At 51.3% G+C, this 19,096-nt stretch overlaps 2 protein-coding genes across 2 annotated transcripts in view; one reads left to right on the top strand and one right to left on the bottom strand.

Moving 5' to 3' along the window:
- The window catches only part of ARPC2 (actin related protein 2/3 complex subunit 2), a 20,417-nt gene extending 6,404 nt beyond the window's left edge, over nucleotides 1-14,013 (bottom strand). The window contains exons 1-4 of the mRNA XM_030454657.1: nucleotides 13,822-14,013; nucleotides 3,787-3,821; nucleotides 2,696-2,808; nucleotides 543-588 (exon numbers count right to left, since the gene is read on the bottom strand). Coding sequence (XP_030310517.1) covers nucleotides 543-588; nucleotides 2,696-2,808; nucleotides 3,787-3,821; nucleotides 13,822-13,895 — 268 coding nt within the window. The 5' untranslated portion in view covers nucleotides 13,896-14,013. The remainder of the gene's footprint in view (nucleotides 1-542; nucleotides 589-2,695; nucleotides 2,809-3,786; nucleotides 3,822-13,821) is intronic.
- On the top strand, nucleotides 13,975-19,096 carry LOC103531345 (C-X-C chemokine receptor type 2-like). The gene is made up of 3 exons (XM_030454658.1): nucleotides 13,975-14,041; nucleotides 15,469-15,542; nucleotides 17,722-19,096. Exon 3 carries the CDS (start codon nucleotides 17,727-17,729, stop codon nucleotides 18,801-18,803), a length of 1,077 nt encoding a protein of 358 aa, XP_030310518.1. The 5' UTR covers nucleotides 13,975-14,041; nucleotides 15,469-15,542; nucleotides 17,722-17,726; the 3' UTR covers nucleotides 18,804-19,096.

Raw genomic sequence — 19,096 nt, 5'->3', positions numbered from 1 at the left:
AGGGACAGCCACAACTTAATAACCTATGCAGGGCTCTGATGCAGCCAGAGACTTTTTCTGGAAAGAGACTTTTATGGTCCCACCTTTGCCTAAAGCCCATCCAGAAACCCCACGGATGAGTGCTTCCCACTCCAAACATGGTCAGAAGCCATGTCTGAACTTAGCACGTGGCCATGGCAGCACTCCTGGGTCTCAGCTCCCAGACACACGTGCTGGCTGAGCTGCTCACAAGTTTTCTGCAGTGTGTAGGAAGAGATGCTGTCACAGGTAACCATGGTTTTCCTGTGTATCACAAAGCGTCCTTAAGAAGAACAAAGACCCCAACCGTGAGGAACAGAGGCTTCCTGGAGGAGGGCTGCATCAGCAATTACAGCATGTGCTGCAAGCTACCTCAGCCCTGATAAACCTGAGCCACCCTAAATTGCCATTCACTGCACAGAGCTCCAGATATCAAGCTCCTGAAAAGCAGCTTTCATTTGAGCATTTCTCAGGCAACTTAAGTTTGGAATTGCATTCAAACACACATATTATAGCAGGGTTACCTGATTCAGGGTTTATCAAGTAGTTTCCATAGACTTTCTTCAATACCTAGGAAAGAAATTGAAACACTGAAGCCACAAGCTATCAAAGTTGTTTCTTCCTGTGCAGCCCAGGCCATGTTCAGTCTCAACTTAGAAGCATAAAATTCAGCATCTGCCTCCCTAAGTCTAACTGAACTTGTACAAATACTAAGTTATCAGTTTTTACTATTATTTGCTTCTCTTACTCTAGGCAGAGCTCTCTGAACCCCACCGACAGGCGACATGCTGCAGGACAGGACTCAAAACTGGAACTTTTTGAAGTTCCTGCTAGTCTTAAACTGGTACAGGAAAGAAAACCCCTTCCTTATCCCACATACCTTCAAAGAATTGTGAGCAGAGCTCAACACAACAGATCTAAAGGCTACAACCCCTCCTCCCATTTAAAGGCAGATGCAAAGTGTGTCCTGTCCCTCTCCTTGCAGGAAGGCAAGTTCAGAGCAGAGTTCAGGTGCAGTACAGCTGGACAGCTGCTTGTCTTGTCTCAGACTATTACAAGGGACAGATGGGGATGATGGGGACTGAGATGAGACTGCCAGAGAGCTTGGATGCCTCCCGGAAGCAGAGCCACCTACAGCACACCAAAACCCTTCTTTCAAACATAACCACTAAATTTTACATCAATGGCAGTTTTCAGCTAAGCCATAGCTCTGTGTCAATGAGGGGGCCAGAAACAGGAGGAATTTCACTGAGAACACAATGATGCTGTGGCAGAACTGGCCCTCCTGGAATGACACCCACTACCATGCAGAGAGGGTGTATGGGCTGTGTGCATGCCAAAACCTTCCCTCAACAGAGCTCCTGCCTGCCTGTGGTAGCATAGGGAGATGCTCTGTTTTAGCAGGAACACCACTTTGTCATCCTCACTGGGGTTTCACGAAAAATGAAATAGAAACAAGCTCCATCTTCTCTAGGAAAGCACACAAAGCAACAGTTTGCTAAATGGCAATTTAAAAATGTAATTTCTATTTAGTCACCACATCCAAGGCAGTCCTGCAGAGATCCTATCTTTCCCTCAATGCTTGGGAAGTTGCCTCTCGAGAAGTGTATGCACTTGTGGTATGGCTCATGGAGCAATGGCCTGGCACAGAAACCAGGGGCAGTGAGGAACACCTCTCCAGTTGCCATCATAGCAGCCACAGTGGTTTCAGCCACTTGCCCACTACAGTGATTCTCTTGGGATGAGGCACCACGCTGATCCCTGCTAAACATTCTGGGCGGGCTCTACCATTTGGGCTGCTTCACTCTTTGTTTACCAGCAGCAGAATTCCCCATGGAATAGCTCTTGCTATGGAGTTCCATAGCAGTCAGTGCTCCTTCTAGAAAGCTCTACATACAGTAGGAACCAGGAGAGCAGGACACTTGTCATATTTATTGTGACATTGGTAGGTCTTGTAGCAACTTGCAGAAATGCACTTTGGGTTCAAATCCCGTTTCTCACCAGATTCTCAAATTTATGGAGCAGTTTCCTTGTTTTCCTCCAAGAATAGATATCCAGAAGCCAAGCCTGCTGAAAAGCCTTGGGTGAACCCCATTTGCTAACATGCGGAGATTTGAAAACTGACTCAGGAACTGAGTCACACTTCCTGCCCCACCACCCAACCACAGCTCACAGAGGCTCCTTCTTTCTACCATAAATGGCCCTCTGCAGCCCCAACCCATTCAACAGGAACTGAATCTGCTACTTCACACAGCAGCAGTGAAGAGGGAACCAGGCAGTCTGCAGATCAAAGTCTGCCCACACAGCAGGAGCCCATCACTCACTCCTGAGTGTGGTTAAAGTCGTAAAGAGCAGCACTACGGGGACTCAGGATTTGTCTTGGCACCTTCATTCGCTCATAGCTCAGCACATCAGTCAGGGAAACTATTTCTCCATGGTCATCTGGACTTTGAAAATTAGTGGTGCCTGTCACTTTTCAGGCTGTACGGTCACTTAAGATGATGTCTTATTCATAAGGAAGTGTGAACACACTTCGTTCTTGCTCCTTTGACCAGGAGTTATGTTGAGAACACAGATGCTTCTCTAAGGGTTAGACTTCAGATCCACTTTAATTGCAAGGACATTGCCTGTGCTCAGACAACATTTGCAGATTCAAGGCCCAGAGATGCTCACTCACCTCATCAGCACCATGTTCTTGGAGTTCTTTGTAGAATTTCAGAGAAATACTGACCATCACTTTTGTCTTGTCTCCATTGGGGTTTGAAATATGGTAAAGGACTCCATCAAAGTCTAGGAAGCGAGTGAGAGAAATGTGAGAGAACAGGAACCAGTCCCTATTTTTGATGAAGGGTTTTTCTGACATTTTCTAGGAACTGCATAAAGCAACAATGTTTCCCCCTTAGTCCAACCCTTACACATACACCAAGAGTATACCTGCAACTAAGGAAAGTGGTAGTGTCATGTAGTTAGACCTGTTACCATTCAGAGGGCTGCCCATCACAGAAAGCTTTAGTCTAGTGTCATTTAGAATCCCTGGCACATCTGCTTGTGCTCAATGCATGAAGATACAAACACACAGACACATGAGCCTCCTGGATGGCCAGCACAGAAACTGACTGACATGTCCACCAGGCCAGAGCTGCAGCCTGGAGAAGACATCTCTGCCAGAAATGGCAAGCTCAGCTGTTGCCTGCTAAGACATCTTCCACTTCACTGCAGAATGGTCAGGGAGGGACAGAGACAGGGAAAGACAATCCTCCAGCTACCTAGCAAGCTCCACTTCCCCAGGGAGTTCCATAGCTTACACAGATACTTGGTAACAGAAGCAAAAAATCAGATGCTGAATGAACACTTAAACTTCCTTGCCACTTCTCATCTGAAGAGCAAATTTCAGGCAATGAATTCATCTTGCCTAAGTGAGCTTGCTAACAACCCAAATTTGATGGTGCTAAAGACCCAATACGAAGTAGCATCAGGGGCAGAAGTGGAGAACAGGCAAGAGAGCTTTGTAGCAAACAGCCACACACCAAAGTGCTGCCACCACTTAACTCAACCCTGTGGAGAAAGCCCCATGGACAGAGGAAACTGTAGGGCAGCTGACAGTCCCAGTTCTGGGGATGCTGCAGGGTGGTCCACATCATCTCCCCTGGGTGGCTCCTCCCCCAGCAGTGGTGCTGGGTGAATGTGGGCACAGGAGGTATCACCGTGGGCAAGGTTGTTTGAGCCAGCCCTTTTTTTCAGAGAAGTCGAGGGAGCTGTGGAGCTTACCTGCAAATGTTACTTCTACTGCCTCTGGTTTATTCCTGAAAAGAAAGAAAAAAAGAAAAAAAGAAAAGAAAAGAAAAAAAAGAGGTAAGCAAGAAATCAAACATCAGCTTCCAAGCTGTGAAGAAAAGAGGATTAATTTCCACTGCCATATTTCTCTCTACCTGAAAAGCCTTCTATATCAAACTAGCAGATAACCTTTGACAACAGATCTTGGACTTCTACCTGTTCCTATAAGCACCAGTTTTACCCTAGACAATATAAAACAGGCCTTGAATCTGGCAGAAATTATTTGTAGTTTATCAATAGATTTTGAGATTGAATATTTCCAGTGAGAAATGTCTGATAAAGTTAATCATAACTAAGGAGTTTGTTTTAAACAGACTTATTAAACAGACAATTCAGGTTCAGGGACAGGGTCTCTTTTACCAGCTCCATGGAAGGGACTTAGCAGCCAAGCACGGTGCCCCCTCCACCACTGGCAGCAGCTTTGCAAATGCACTGATGTAACTCGCTCGCAGAGAAGATCCCATCTGAGAGTTCAGGGACAGGAGCAAGCCACAGAAGGAAACTTTCCAGATGTGCATTTCATCCCGCCCCACCACATCCCTCCTGAAATACCCCAACACTACAACTACCTCTGTGTGAAAAACTGCAGACTGTAATTGTCCTAATGCTGCCCAGTGTCTTCTCAGGGATTCCTGATCAGCAACACGAGCACTTGGCGAGCCAAAGGCACATCACATCTTACACTGTGGGTATGAAGATTAATAACATCTTAAACCCTGTTTGCTAGTTTGTCGATGATCTCTGGGAAGAACAGGATCCCATGAAAGACCTAACTGCTTCTGAAAGGCAATTTTGTTGGGATTGGCACTCCAAAACTGTGTTGGCAGCTCTGAGATGATATTAATAGGTCATTCTCCAATGGGGAGCAATGTAGAAGTCCCACCACCACTGAGAGCAGGGGTGGAGAATGAGAACAGGCTAAAAATGCCAGTGTGCTGCTGCTGTTTCACAGTGTATCTCCACTTATTTTTCAGAAGTAGCTGGTATTAAACAGAGTATGAGCTAATGACACTGCTAACAGAAATCTAGCCTGTAGTTCATTCACACCCATCTGAACCAACATACTGAAATAACTCCCCAAAACAAAGCCAGTATGTTGAGGCAACTTTGTGGTCTTAACTACATTGTTTCTGCCCAGAGACCAACTTCAGCCTTTCAAGACAAAACTCACTCTGTCCACACAGACGTACACTGCTGGTAACTGGCTACACATGTACACTGAGAAAGGAGAAGGAAGGGATGACTTCATACCTACTTTCCTTCACCATATTGTAGAAATGTTTAAATGATCTTTTCTTCCCCAGCACAAAGCATTTTTCCATTGGCTTTTCTATTTTTCTGCAAGCAGTCTCGTTCCTGGAAATCAGGAACAATCACAGTGTGCTAAAACTCATGATGGGCAATATAGGGAGGCCACTGAACAGCACTGACCAACAGGTCAAAAACATTCTACTTGGGTGGAAAGGAAGGAATTAACCCCCAGCTATAGACCTTAAGTGGAAATGATGAGGTGTTGCTGCTTCTTGAAAGTTACTATCTGTGAAAAGCAACAGCCCTTTGTCAGGAGGCTGGAGAGCCTCAGTCTTTTGTGCTGCGCTGCTTAAGATAAAAACCATACTTGAAAGCAGCAGTATGAGAGCACCCAAATCAGGTCCTTTAGTTTAAGAACTGTGCCAGCTACCTACAGCCTCTCTTGCTCTCATCTTCCCTTCCCAGCTGGGGTTGACTCAGAGACTCAGAGGGCATCCTTGGCTGCATATTTAACTTGAGCTCTTGGAGAGAGAAGCAATACCTCAAGTCTCATCCAAGCCACTTCTGCTCACTGAGGACTGCTCAAAGTAGAGATGAAAGAAAATCCCACTGATCCCACTAGGTCAGTTGATGCAGACGTGTTCTTTTAGAGCACTACTCAGACTTGGGAATCAGCTTGGATGGCAGTATAATTTTTTATAAAATAAGGAAACATATGTAGGAAGCTTTAAAGATAGCACAGTCAGGCACATGAAAGCTAGCAATACTAAAGAAGATGCATCCTTAAACCTCGGTTCCACCTTCTGAGATTTACACCATTCAAATTCCATTCCCCATGCAGGAGAGTTGACACCTCCTGGAGCTCTGGCTCCCAGAAGAGTCTCCAAACACAGCACCGCCCTCTGAGCAATGCAGGGGAGCGACCGACAGCCAGTGAGAACTGGAATGGTTTTGTGGAGGGAGGACAATGGTTCCCGTCTCCCTTGCCCTGTGAGCCCAGGGCATGGCAGGAAGATCACCCATCCCATTATTTAAGAAGCCATAAGCCATGCGAGACCCATGTACCCAAAGCCAGTTAATGGCTCTGCATGACAGCCTTTGTTCTGCACACAAAAGCTTATGGCTCACACAGCTCCTGTTCCCAATGTTTCATCCTGCAAGCACGGATTTCTTAGAGAAGTTATTATAATATCGATTTCCCAAGTGGTTCACTTCTTGTACTTGGGGATGGCAAGGAGGGGAGATACTTAAGGGAAAAGCAAAGTAACGGGGCAGAACTCTGAATGCTGAATATTCAATTGCTTCCCAGCACAGCCTCTATGAAGCCAGTGCTCACGTGAGCCGTATGCAGAGCTCCTCAAAGCCATGTTGGCCCTTTCATCTGCTGCAGGGTGGTTTTTCTGCCTCGCCTGGCACACACCTAAGTAATCCAGGCCTGGCTTGGCCCAGGGGAGGACAGGGAAGTGTATCAGAAACATGGCTGAGAACAAAGCAAGCTCACCGAGTCCTTCACGGTTCAGCAGCCTTACAAACCTGTAAGTTTAAAGTGCTTCTATTTATTTCTCTGGCTAACCTCACCAAAACTACCTTTAATATTTATAGAAGAGAAAAATCACCCCTTTTGCTACCCAAATTGTTGTTTCCCCTTCAAGAAGTCCCCAGGCAAAAGGGAGAGGAGCTCTCACGTCCAGCCTCCCACAACTCCCAGACAAGCGATGCGCTGCAGGTCACGCACATCTCATCACTTCTCCTTCACCTCCCACCAACCCCATCTTCTGCCAGCAGCAATAGCAGTAGGGAGTGAACACCCTGAGGAGGCACAGAGTGTCCTCTCTGCATTCAGCCCTCCCCACTCCTGCACAGACAAGGGCTTTGTGCAGGGGATACACAGCAGGCCTGGAACTGGGGCTGTGCAGCTGCGGGGTGGGTACCAGTTACCATCAGGTGTGATCCCAAATAGCTCTTCCTGGTCTAATGTGCTCCAGCATCCTCTGTATCCATGATGAGACCCATGGTGAGAATCAGCAGTTTAGCAGCTCAGCACAAAGTGACCATAAATCCCAACCATCCTTTTTGCATTTTACTTTGAAGTAGGGCTCCTGGCAGCTCAGAGCTTATCTGAGGTTCACCTCCACCCCTGATTCAAGTCTCTGAGAGCCAGACTAAGCCTGGCTACTCTTGGAGGATTTCAGACAGTGCAGCCCATTTGCTCCTAGGACAGAAAGCTGCTGGGACCCCTGCAAGCTCCTTACCACCAATGCTACCTGAACCACAGCTTCCCCCAGTAACCTTCCCCATTTCTACCCTCTGCCGCAAATGGACAATAAAACAGCTCAGACCAGGAAGAACAGAGATGGCTCCTCTCTGCACTCAACACCAGAGCCAGACCAGACCCTTCTGCAAAATCCTGCCTGAACTCAGATGCTAAAATGGCAGCTGTTCCAAGCAGCAGCAGCAGCAGTCCATTTTCTGATAACATTTATCAGGTTTGAAGTCAAATGCACAACAAATCACATCTGCCATCAAAAGGCCCTGACAGATTTTACATCTTCTTGCCTGCATTCCTCCTATTCATCTCCAGATGGGTCCTATGCTCTGTGTATCTAATACAGAGTCAGCACCAAATGAGATTTTTCACCCCAGCAGAACATCCACACAGAGACACAGCACCTGTGGAGAGACGCCAGCAAGCACTTAAGAGCAAATATTTTTTTTTCTGACAGCATTTTCTCAATTTTGACTCGGACAACTTCCAAACTTCCCCACTTCATTCTCAGGCCACTGAGGCTCCTAGCCATGTGTTACAATAAATTTAAGAAGAAGAAATACTGTAACTATACAGAGCTCTCATTTTCTGCATTAAACAGAACTAAATGCAAACTTGGCCAACAATCGTATTGAAGTATCTGCAACATCACAATCAGGGCCTGTACAAGATGGAAGGAGGATGGCAATTATTTTAAAAGCTGCAGACATACAGATATTCTAATCTCTTGCCCCAGAGGAGGAGGGGGGAAGGAAAGGGGTATTTCAAAGCTTAAAGCTTTGAAAGCAGGGCTTTCAGACACACAGTTTGGAGAAAGCAAGCCAAATTCAGTGACAGACTGCAGGCTCTCACTACAGAAAGGTCACCCCAATAAAAAAAATTACAAGCAGTATCTAAAATTATCTGAACAGTTCCTCCATTCCGAGGCCCTGCTCAGCTAACAAAAGCTACTCTGTGTAAGCTGCAGGAGTGTATGAAATCAAAGAGCTCCCGTAGCTCTGGCAGCACACCCACTGTGAGCAGGAGTGCTCCAGTGGGGTGATGCTGAGAGCACACAGCAGCCCCCATGCCTGCTGTCTCTCCCCTCTGAGCCAGGTGAATCCTCTTTTCCCAAGCTTCTCCCTTGCAGTGGCCTGGACAAGCCTGGAAGAGGCTTGGCTGGCAGCAAAGTGGTGGGATTCCCAGTGGTCAAAGCATGAGCCAGTCCTGCACTGCACAGGTACAGGCAGGTCTGCTTCTTTGCCCTCAGTGTCTCCATTTCAGCTGTTCCACAGTACCCTGACAAAGTGATCCAATGCTGAGGTGAGTTTCCAGGGATGAGCCTCATTTTGCATACACCATTCCACACAGCTCTTCAGTACAGTGACTGTGATGTCAAGCACAGGTGGCTGCAGCAAGTAACATCCTCAGAGGATAGCACAGAGCAGGCCCCTCTTGGGATGAAAACTGAGGCTGGAGCAATGACAGGATAACCCATGAAAGCCTAACATTTGCTCTTCCCTCCTGTTCCCTGCGCTATTTCTTGAAAGCAGGGCACTGCCTAGCTTCAGACAGAGGTGGTTCATGATCCACCATTAACGCAAAGTCACTGTCCCTGGTGGCTAAAGCCTGACATGCTGTGGCAGCCCAGCAGCTACGCTAGAACGCTTAAGTCAACGTGGACAGCCAAGGTTTACCACCAGTGGCAAACCTTGGGTAACACCAACAAATGCAAGGGTAACACTTTCTGCCAGAGGCATTGTCTGAGCACTCCTTGGAGTCAGACAGAGTTTCAGCAGGTGAGGGGGAAATGTGTTGGGGGAAACGTGTGGCTCCAGGCTGGGCATGAGAGGACATCAAGCCAACATCTGCCACTGCTGCAGAAGGAGGGAGATCTGATCCCTGCTCCTAGGCTGCACGGTGGTGAGCAGCCTTCACACAGTGAATGGGATGGGGAAACACATCTACACTAAAAATACTCCATTTTGCCTGTTTAATTTTGAGCTAGGTCACTTCCCCAATCTTGTTACCTCTGAAGCCATAGAAATACCTTTGTCAGCAAGAATGGGTTGGCAGAGGAGCAACCCCTGGTTTTGGTGGGACTGCTGAGCTCTCTTGAAGTGCCCGAGGCACAGATTGCCACAGCCATTCCCACAGGGAACTTCTCTGCAGTGCTTGTCAGGATCCGAAGCCCCTCTGCCCTCCCAGCATGTCCAACAGCCTCCTGACACTCACCAGTCTCCTCATGATGAACTCACTTCACATGCCACATCATGAACACAAAATTCACACTACCCAGTTTCACCAAGCACTCAGCCTCCCTGTCTGAAGGGCTCAGCTCTCCAGCTGATGAGCACAAAAGCAACCACAAATGGGAAATACCATAAAGCACACGGCTGTGGCTTGAGCCCAGCTCTCCAACCAGCTCACAGGAACTGCTCTGTGTCTGGGAAGTTCTGGCTTCAGCTGTTTTCCTACACAGCTTTTAGTCCCAAGGCCCTGCAGATTTGTACCTACTGAAGGCTCTAAAGAAACCAAAGATTAATTTGAGATTCTCTTCTCTCCACCCCCAACCAAGTGAAAAGGCACCATTCTCCAGATATGCAAATTTGTTTTCTTTAAAACTAACACTTAGTTAAATACTAAGTAACAGTTTGAGGCAGATGATTAATTTACCAGAGATTTAAGGCAAACCGTGTATGGCTGGAAAACCAAACCCTGTGAACAAAGCCCCGTCCCACTTTCACTAGGGTCAGTTAAACCAGAGCAGGGCAAAGCTGTGTGGCTAATCCGTTTTGGGATGCAGTTCCTCCCCATGTGTTGAGCAGAACGAGTATTCACCAGACACAGAAGATGGTCACCATAATGGTTTACAATTTAATTGTTTGTTTGGGTTTTTTTGATTTTTTTTCCCTGTATGGTTAGCAACGGGAAGCAACAATGAGAAACAAAATCTTCCAACTGGTAGAGTTCATCCCCTCACATCACATTTCTATCAGAAGTGGGAAAATTTGAGTGTGACTCCAGCTTCTCAGCAACCTGTCAAACCAAAATGATTTAGTCAAAAGTCTACGGAACAGTTTATTCTCTTGACACCTGCAAAAGCTCACAAGCTGCCTCATTTCATACTGGCCAGGTATTCCCCTTATTGCAGCCCTTCCATGCTTGAAAATTTCACTAGCAAATTCTTATTTCAAGTTCCTGTTCCAAATTCAAGCTATTTTGAATTCAACAGATTTTGGTACCTTTAGGCCTTTATTTAAAAATGTAGCTGGCTTAAGGAAATGGATTTAAAACAAGAAATTACATTTAAAAAAATCAGATGCACTGAAGTCTGTTATCTGTCACCACCTTGATGTAAATACCGATGTTCAGCGGTGGCTGTACAAAGAGGTAAGATTTCTATGGGTTTTGCCCACAAATATGAACTAAATTTGGAATTACCCTACTACTGAGTGGATGCTGCCAAGCCCCAAGGACTTTGTCGAAGGCAGACACTTAGACATGGGCTAGGTGCCACCTCAAGAGCCCATCTCTGCCTGCAGCCTGACAAGGCACCTTCCACACCAGCAACTCCAGAGGCAGTCGATGAACCTTCATGCAGAGCAGATTTCAATTTGTGTTATAATGTTCTGAACAGTTATGAGCTCTGAATTCTAAATGTGACTCACTTTTATATGATTGGCTGAAACACAAAGCCTCTGCTACCTGGTGATGGTCCGGGGAAGGTCTGCAGGGAGCCTGTTGGACCACAGCCACAGTGTGGCCAACGGAAGCAGAGGGGAGTAAGACAGCCTGGGCCACAGAACAAGTCTCTGGCAAAGGATCTGGAAACAAACCCCACCCTGCCAGCCTCCTGGCCTGGCTCTGAAGCCACCAGGCACACCTGGCTCCGACACAACCACAAAGGAGAGATCTGTGCACTGCAATTGCCCCACTCCTGTTTCACGGTAAATAACTCAAGCCCAGCTCTGTCCCAGCTGAGTGTCCCCTCACTCCTCCCAGCCTCCAAATTCCTCAAGGCTTGACCTCGCCCTGACTGTCCTCTGTGTGCTTACCCAAGGCACACCTTGGGAAAGCCATCACCAAAATGACAAAATATACAGCAATTCCCCTCCTGCCTCCAGACTCAGCTTCACAGTATGACCCCAGAACTGTGGCTGGAAGGAAAAGAAACTTCATATGAATAAACACTGTGTAACACCCATTCCCTAAAAGCCTTGAAACCAAGAGAGAAAAAAACCAGACCTCCCTGCACAGTTCAGACCACTGTCTCTGGCCTGTGCTTGCCTGGACAGGAGGACCCCAGCACAAGCACAGAAGAAAATGCAGAAGTAAAAAACTTCCTGTCCTCCAGTAACACATTCAAGGCACGAAACTTATCTAGAAATGACATCTAAAGAACAGAACGTGCCATAGATGAGTAAGAGGCAGAAGTAGAACACCATCAGCCCTACTAAGAACCGATCCAGGAACAATTAGTACACCAGGCAAGTGTGCTGATGCACACGCAAGGAGGCTTTGCTGTACAGTGAAACAGAAGCTTTGGGGGCCTGCAGGCAAGTGCAGAGCAAGCAACCCCAGCTCGAGTCACAGAGTCAGGGTTTCAAAGTGAACTTAACCCCCATGCAGATTGCTAATGCCACATTTGCACCAACACAGGGACCCACATGCTTTTTCTCTTCAGCAGGAAGAGTGCCTCAGTCTGGACTTGTGATAAAACGTGCATTTTTGACACACTATCAACCTCTGTACATGTAAAATCTTCTAATGGATGCAGGTGCAACACCATAGTGGTCACCTGGGAGGTCTCTCTTCCCAGTGCAGCGCCTGTGCTTTGGAGAAACTTGTTGCATTATACCATCGGGCTCAAGAAGAATAAAAAGCCTGCAAGTAGCTCAACTGAGTCACAAGGCAATGTGGCCTCTGAGGCGAAAACCAAAAACCTGAGCAAGAAGTCAACAGAGAAGGAAAAGCAGAGGAAATGGCCTCCATCAGTGTTCTGCACACAAGAGGCTGAGAGCTTCAAAAGCCACTAGAGCCACAGAAACAGATACCTCCTGGCAGGGTCCATTCCTGAAGAGCATGGGCAGAGCCCTTTGAGGCACCAGACCAGGCTCCACCCCAGAGACAACCCCACCGTGCTTTGCTTCTCAAGGCCTTCTCTCTGTACAAAGGTACCCGGTACTTGTACCAGCAGGCAGTGCAGTGAGCACACGGACAGCTTTGCTGCAGATAAGAACATTTATATGATGAAGGGGCTCTCTTCTGAGCTAATCTGTTCTCAGATAAGCACCTTTACATCCCTGGTACAACACGCAGAAAAATAATCACTGGATCCCCAAGGACTGAATTGTCCCAGCTGGAGATGCAGGCACAAAGCAAAGCTCCCCCACCACACCCTCCAAAGCCAGGACACCCACCAGGCTGTGACCAGGAGCCACAACACAGCTGGGGACCTGGGTCCCTCCTGTGCAGGAGAGAAAAGGGAGACATGCTGGAATCTCCTCTCCACCCTCAAAGCAAAAGACTGAGGCCACAGCTCCACACACAGGCTTCCTGTTCCTAGACTCTCCATGCACAGTCTGTACCAGAGCAGACACCACCCTGGGTCCATTCTGACGAAAGCTGCTTTACCAAAAGTAAACATCCCTGCAAATCCACCTTCTCAACTCCACCTTCTCCAGCTCTGCTCCTTCAGCCTTGACACTGCAGTCTCTGATACTCTCCCCAGCTCCCTCCTCCTCTCCTGGGTCCCCACACTGTCCTAGCACTGCCAAGCCCCACTCTCCCCTCCAATTCTGTCTGTCCAACTTTGCTCCTTTATTTCCCAGACACTCACTTTGCCCAATCCATAATCAGGTCCACTGCCCTCAGCTCAGTTACCCCCATCCTGCCTTATCACCATTTCTCCCAGCCCAGCCTCTCCAACCCCAAGCCCACCTCAGCGTCACCCTCCACCTTCCCCCAGGTCCCCATCGTGCCTTGGCACGCCCCCTTCCAGCCCTGCCTCATCATTGCCCTTCCCGCGCCCGTACCAACCCTCCCAGCCCACCCCTCCACCCCCAGCCAACCTCAGTGCCGCCCTCCCACCGTTTTCCAGGTCAGCCCCTCTTGTCAGCCCCTCTCCCACTCCAATCCTTCCTGTGGGGGGACTGACAGCCAGGGGGGCACTCCTCCCAGCCCCCATCCTCCTCCCATACCAACGCTCGCAGCTCCACTCTCTCCATTCCCGGGCCCCCAAGCTGCCTCGGTGTTTTCCACAGCCCCGCTTAGCCCCATCCTCCCCCGTGCCCCCACCTACACCGCCACCACCCGCCCCGTCACCCGCCAGGCCCTCCCTTCTGCCCGTTCCCGCCCGGGCCTCCAGCACAGCACAGCCCCCGCCAGCCGGCGCCTCTCGCCCCTCCCTCAGTCCGCGGCCCCGGCTCGTCCCCTGCCACCGCCTCCGCCCCGGTCAGGCCCGTCCCTACCCGGCGGCCGCGCCCTCGAACTTGAGCGTGAGGGTCTCCTCGATGATGCGGTTGTTGACCTCGAGCAGGATCATGTCGGTGCCGGGGAGGGGAGGGGCTCTCAGGGGGCCGAGGCCGGAGGGAGCCGAGCCCGCTGCGCGCACCGGGGACCCGCCCGAGCCTGCGCCGCCGCTTCCGCTCTCGCGCCCGTGCGTCACTTCCGGCCCCGGCTGCTGCGGCGGTGACGTCACGGGATAACCCACCCACCTGAGGGAGCAGTGGGGGGGGAGATGCGCCGTGGGAGGAGGGGGACGGCCCCCAACTGATGGGGGGGGGGCACGGGCAAAGGGGTATCCCGAGGGGCTGGGGGGGTGACCTAGGGGGTAAGGGGGCCCCCAAAAAGTGTGGAGGTGCCCTGAGAAGAGGGGTACCCCAGGCAGATGTGGGTGTGCTCCATTCTACGGGAGTCTGCAAAAAATGGGGTGCTCCGTGGGGGTTCCCCGCAGGGAAAAGGGTGTCCCGCGAGTTGGATGATCCCAGGGTTATGGGACCCCAAAAGTATAGATGGGGCGGTCGCAGGGAACAGGGGTGATTCAAGGTGATGCCCCAAATGGATGAGGTTTACTAAAAGTGTGGGAGTATCCCAGGGAACGGGCACACCTTAGGGGGACTGTGAGGATGCTAAAGAGGGGTGCCCAAAACTTCGGAAGTGGACCAGAGGAGCATGGGGATGTCCGCAGGGAATGCTTCGTGGGGGAGACAGTGCCCTGACTCTGTACGGGAGCCCCCGGGGGAACTGAGGTGCCTCAAAAATGTGGGGTACCCCAAAACTGACAGGCACCCGAAAGCTGTGGGCATGGGAGTGCCCTAAGGGTTCGGGGTGCTCCAGAGGAACCGGGTGGGCAGTGGGTACCCTGGGGTGCAGCACCCCCAAAGGCAGAGATGCCCCAGGATGTTGGGGTGGTGTCCTCTGGGTCCGTGGGGCTTGCATGGGGATACGACTCTGCCTGGCATGGCCAAGGAGAGAGGCACACAAGGGTCCCCTATAGGGGGTCCCCACAGCACCCTACAACAGGAGAAAGTCAACTCTGCAAATTCCCCTGTGCCCCCCAAAACACCGATGCTCACCTGTTCATGGGGAAAGCGGGGCACAGAGCCCTGCACTGCTTTAGCCCACCAGCCTGCCTGCCAAACCCTCTCTCACCTGGTGTGGGGGGACTGTGGCATTCAGGAGGGCTCAAAAGGGAGCCCCACATCCACTGGGGACCAGGGGACAAGGTGGGGACCCCCGGCTGGAGACCTCCGGGGTGCATCACTGCAGGGGGGTGACACAGCCCTAGGTGTGCCCCCACACCACCCTCTGCCAAGTGGCCTGGGACAGCCTGGGGCAGGAGGGGGGTGGGTGATTGTGCGCTGTATCCAGTTCTGGGGAAGGCCTCCTAGGGGGGCCGGGGAAGGGTCCCTTCTGGCTGCCACTTCCCCTTCACACTGGGAGAAGGTTTTGCAACCTCGCTTCCTCCCCGGGCGGCATAAAGCAGGCAGCGGAGGGAAGGGGTGCTGGGAGGCATCAGGGCAGCAGGCACAGGTAAGGGACCCTCAGGCCTGGCACTGCCACGCACCCTTCCGGAGCCCTTTGGGGGTGACTGCTGAATTCATCCCTGTGTCCAGGTGCTCTTTGGTGGGGATTGGCTTGGGACAGGGAGGAGACCTCAGATCTGGGGGGACAGCGCGGACAGTGAATGGTGAGTCCCTGGGGTGACTGGGGCTTTCCTCGGGCTTTGCTGGCCCCCCAGCACCCAGCTGAGCTCCCTCATGTGGGGCATGGCCTGGGTTGGGGGCTGGGGTGGACTGCTTGGACTGCTGAGGGGCTGCCTGGTGAAGTGGGAGCAGGAGGTGGTGGCTGGGTGTACCCAGGGCTGTGCTCCAGGTTCACTTGGGATGCAATCCCCAGGGACATCTACCATGGGTGCATTGAGCTAGTAGAGTGCTTCACAGAATCACAGAATCATACAGGTTGGAAAGGACCTCTGAGACCATGAAGTCCAACCTTTAATCCACTACCACCGTGGTTACCAGACTATGGCACTCAGTGCCACATCAGTCTCTTCTTAAAAATGTCCAGGGACAGAGAATCCACCACCTCCCTGGGCAGCCCATTCCAATGTCTGATCACCCTCTCTGTAAATAATTTTTTCCTAATATCTAACCTAAGCCTGACAGAGCTTAAGTCCATGCCCTCTTATCTTACTGAGAGCTTCCCGGGATAAGAGACTGAACCCCCCTGGCTACACTCTCTTTTCAGGGAGTTGTAGAGAGTGATGAGGTCTCCCCTGAGCCTCCTCTTCTCCAGACAAAACAACCCCAGCTTCCTCAAGCATTCCTCATAGGACTTGTGCTCAAGTCCCTTCACAGCCTCCTTGCTCTTCTTCATGGTGTGTCCCTCCTGCCTCCCCAAGACGACCCCCAGGGCCATACCAGCATCCTCCACCCCTTGCAGACTCAGGAGGGGAAATGTGGGGCTGCTGGCCCCGAGCCGGGCTGGCTGTGGGCTCTGTGTGGATGGGGGATACCCAGTCCCAGAGGAACAACTGAGACTTTTTTAGTGCAGAGGCAGAAAGCAGCCTAAAATAGATGGAGGGGAAGTGCTGGTGTCCATCTCTGCCCTGTGCCTGTGATGGCCCCACTTGGAGGGACCTTCCCCCATTGGCACCGGCAGTGTCCTCAGATGTGGACCTCTCAGATCCTGGGGCACCATCCTCTGGGATGACCACTCCAGTGTCACTACAGGAGTGGGTCTGGTAGAGCCAGAGAGGATTCTTTTCTGGGCAGGTGTGCTGGCCCAGCTGCAGCAGGGAATTCCCACCAGGCAGAAGGGGAAGGCTGGGGAAGGTGCCCAGGAAGATTTGGGTTCAAATAGGGCTAGCTTGGGACTGGGAACACCTCAGCACTGCAAGGACCCAGCACCCCTCAAGCCCTGGAGGGGCTCGGAAATGGGGCAGAGGGGTAAAACTGGAGTGAAAGGTGAGTCCCAGCCCATACTGGGAGAAATGCTGAAACTCAGTGGTCTGCAGGCAGGCAGGGACAGAGCAGGTTGTCCTGCACAAGTGGAAAGAAATAAAAAGCAATAGTCACCTGTGATTTCCCCATTGAGGGATGCCCAGCAGTGCTCAGCTGAGCAACAGGAAAACCAGAGACATGAAATATTTCCAAAGCTGCCTGCAAAGAGTGACATGTCTTTCCATTCGGGGGGGGGGGTGAAACTACTCACAAAGGGACAGGACCAGGGAGGTGGAGAAGAAGGGCGTGAAAGTGAAGGTGACTTCAGACCTTCTTGAGAGCTGCCTGTCCTAGGCACTGTGACCACAGCCTCAGCCACTGTCAGGACTGTCAGGAGGGGCTGCTCCAGCAGCCATGCGTGAGAGGATGGAGAGGCTAGAGGGATCCAGGTGTGCTCAAAGGATTTTGGAGGTGCCTGAGGGGTGCCTGAGATGCTCAGAAAGCTCAGAGGGTTTTGAAGGATCCACACAACCCAGGGGGCCCATGGATCCTGTATGTCTTCTGCAGGCATGTGATGCTGCATTGATGGGGGAGCCCCCCAATCTGAGAAGAGGTGGTTGATCTGTGGGGGAACCCCTTCCTCACTGGGGGATTGGGAAGGGGCAGGGTTGAGGTCAAGTGGAGCAGACCAAGGGGTGGCTGGTGGGGGTGTTGTATAAGGGGGCGTATGAAGGACAGTGCCCACCTGCAGCACTGCCCACTACCACCTGCACAGTGTGGATACAGTGGAATAATGGAATTGGGGCTGCCCACTGGCTGGAGGGGGGACCTCAAGGGCAATGGAGATGCCATGGGATCCAGAGATACTGTTCTCCCAGGCTCATTCTACCCTCTCACCCCACATTCATGCTGCTTTGTTCACAGGGAAAATGGGGTCTTTCTCCTTCAGTGAGGATTTCTCCAACCTTTTTTCCTTCTACAACTACACCTATGACTACAGCACAGCCATGCCCGACACTGCTATCTCTTCTGCCCCATGCCGGCCCGATGTCTCTGCTCTCAACAAGTACCTAGTGGTGGTGATCTACTGCCTTGTGTTCATCCTCAGTGTGGTGGGGAATGGGTTAGTGGTGCTGGTGGTGACCTCCAGCCACACCAACCGCTCTGTCACGGATGTCTACCTGCTCAACCTGGCTGTTGCAGACCTGCTCTTTGCCTTCAGCCTGCCCCTTTGGGCTGCCTACCGTGCCCACGAGTGGGTCTTTGGCACTGTGATGTGCAAAGCTGTCTCCATACTGCAGGAGGCAAACTTCTACAGTGGCATCCTGCTGCTGGCCTGCATCAGCGTGGACCGCTACCTAGCCATTGTCTATGCCACCCGTGCTGCCACCGAGAAGAGGCACTGGGTGAAGTTTGTCTGCTTGGGCATCTGGATCTTCTCTGTATTGCTATCCCTGCCTGTGCTGTTCTTCCGTGAGGCTTTCATCTCTCCCAGCAATGGCACCGTGTGCTACGAGCGCATTGGTGGCGAGGACACGGCCAAGTGGAGGGTAGTGCTGCGGATCCTGCCGCAGACATTTGGCTTTGCCCTGCCTCTCCTGGTGATGCTTTTCTGCTATGGTGTCACCATCCACACCCTCCTGCAGACCAAGAATTCCCAGAAGCAGCGGGCCATGAAGGTCATCTTTGCTGTGGTGCTGGTTTTTCTTATCTGCTGGTTGCCTTACAACATCACATTGGTGAGCGACACCCTCATGAGGACGCGAGCCATCACTGAGACCTGTGAGAGGAGGAACCAAATCGACACAGCCCTCTCTGTCACACAGGTCCTGGGCTTTGCCCACAGCTGCATCAACCCCATCATCTATGCCTTCATCGGGCAGAAGTTTCGCAACAGCTTCCTCAAGATCCTGGCTCAGCGTGGGCTCATCAGCAAGGATGCTGTGGCCCGCTATGGCCGTGCTTCCTATGCCTCCACTTCTGGCAACACCTCTACCACCCTTTGAACCCCTCCAGGACCTGGCCCTCACAGTTCCCAGCAGGTCCTAGCACCCTACACACCCCCAGCACCCATGCCCAGCCCCTTGGGGTGCAGGAGGTGATGCCATGGCGATGGTCGGGGCTACTGCTGGATGCTGGACCCCAACTGCAGGGTGCTTGGGCAACAAGGAGTTAGAACCCCATAACCCGGGGAGTGATGCCAAGCACTGTGCACTGTCTCTGCTCTTTGGGGCAGAGCCCGTGATTTCAGGGACTATGCAACACCACTGAGGGGATGGTGTTCATGGCCATTGTCCGT

Source organism: Calypte anna, chromosome 7 (assembly GCF_003957555.1).
Source record: "Calypte anna isolate BGI_N300 chromosome 7, bCalAnn1_v1.p, whole genome shotgun sequence".
In the NCBI taxonomy this organism is placed as follows: Eukaryota; Metazoa; Chordata; class Aves; order Apodiformes; family Trochilidae; genus Calypte; species Calypte anna.
Note: the sequence above shows the minus strand (reverse complement) of the source record. Positions and strands in the feature narration are given on the sequence as shown.

What these genes read in the sequence shown, in the direction of transcription:
- LOC103531345 (XM_030454658.1), top strand. Translation starts at nt 17,727, where the DNA reads ATGGGGTCTTTCTCCTTCAGTGAGGATTTCTCCAACCTTTTTTCCTTC.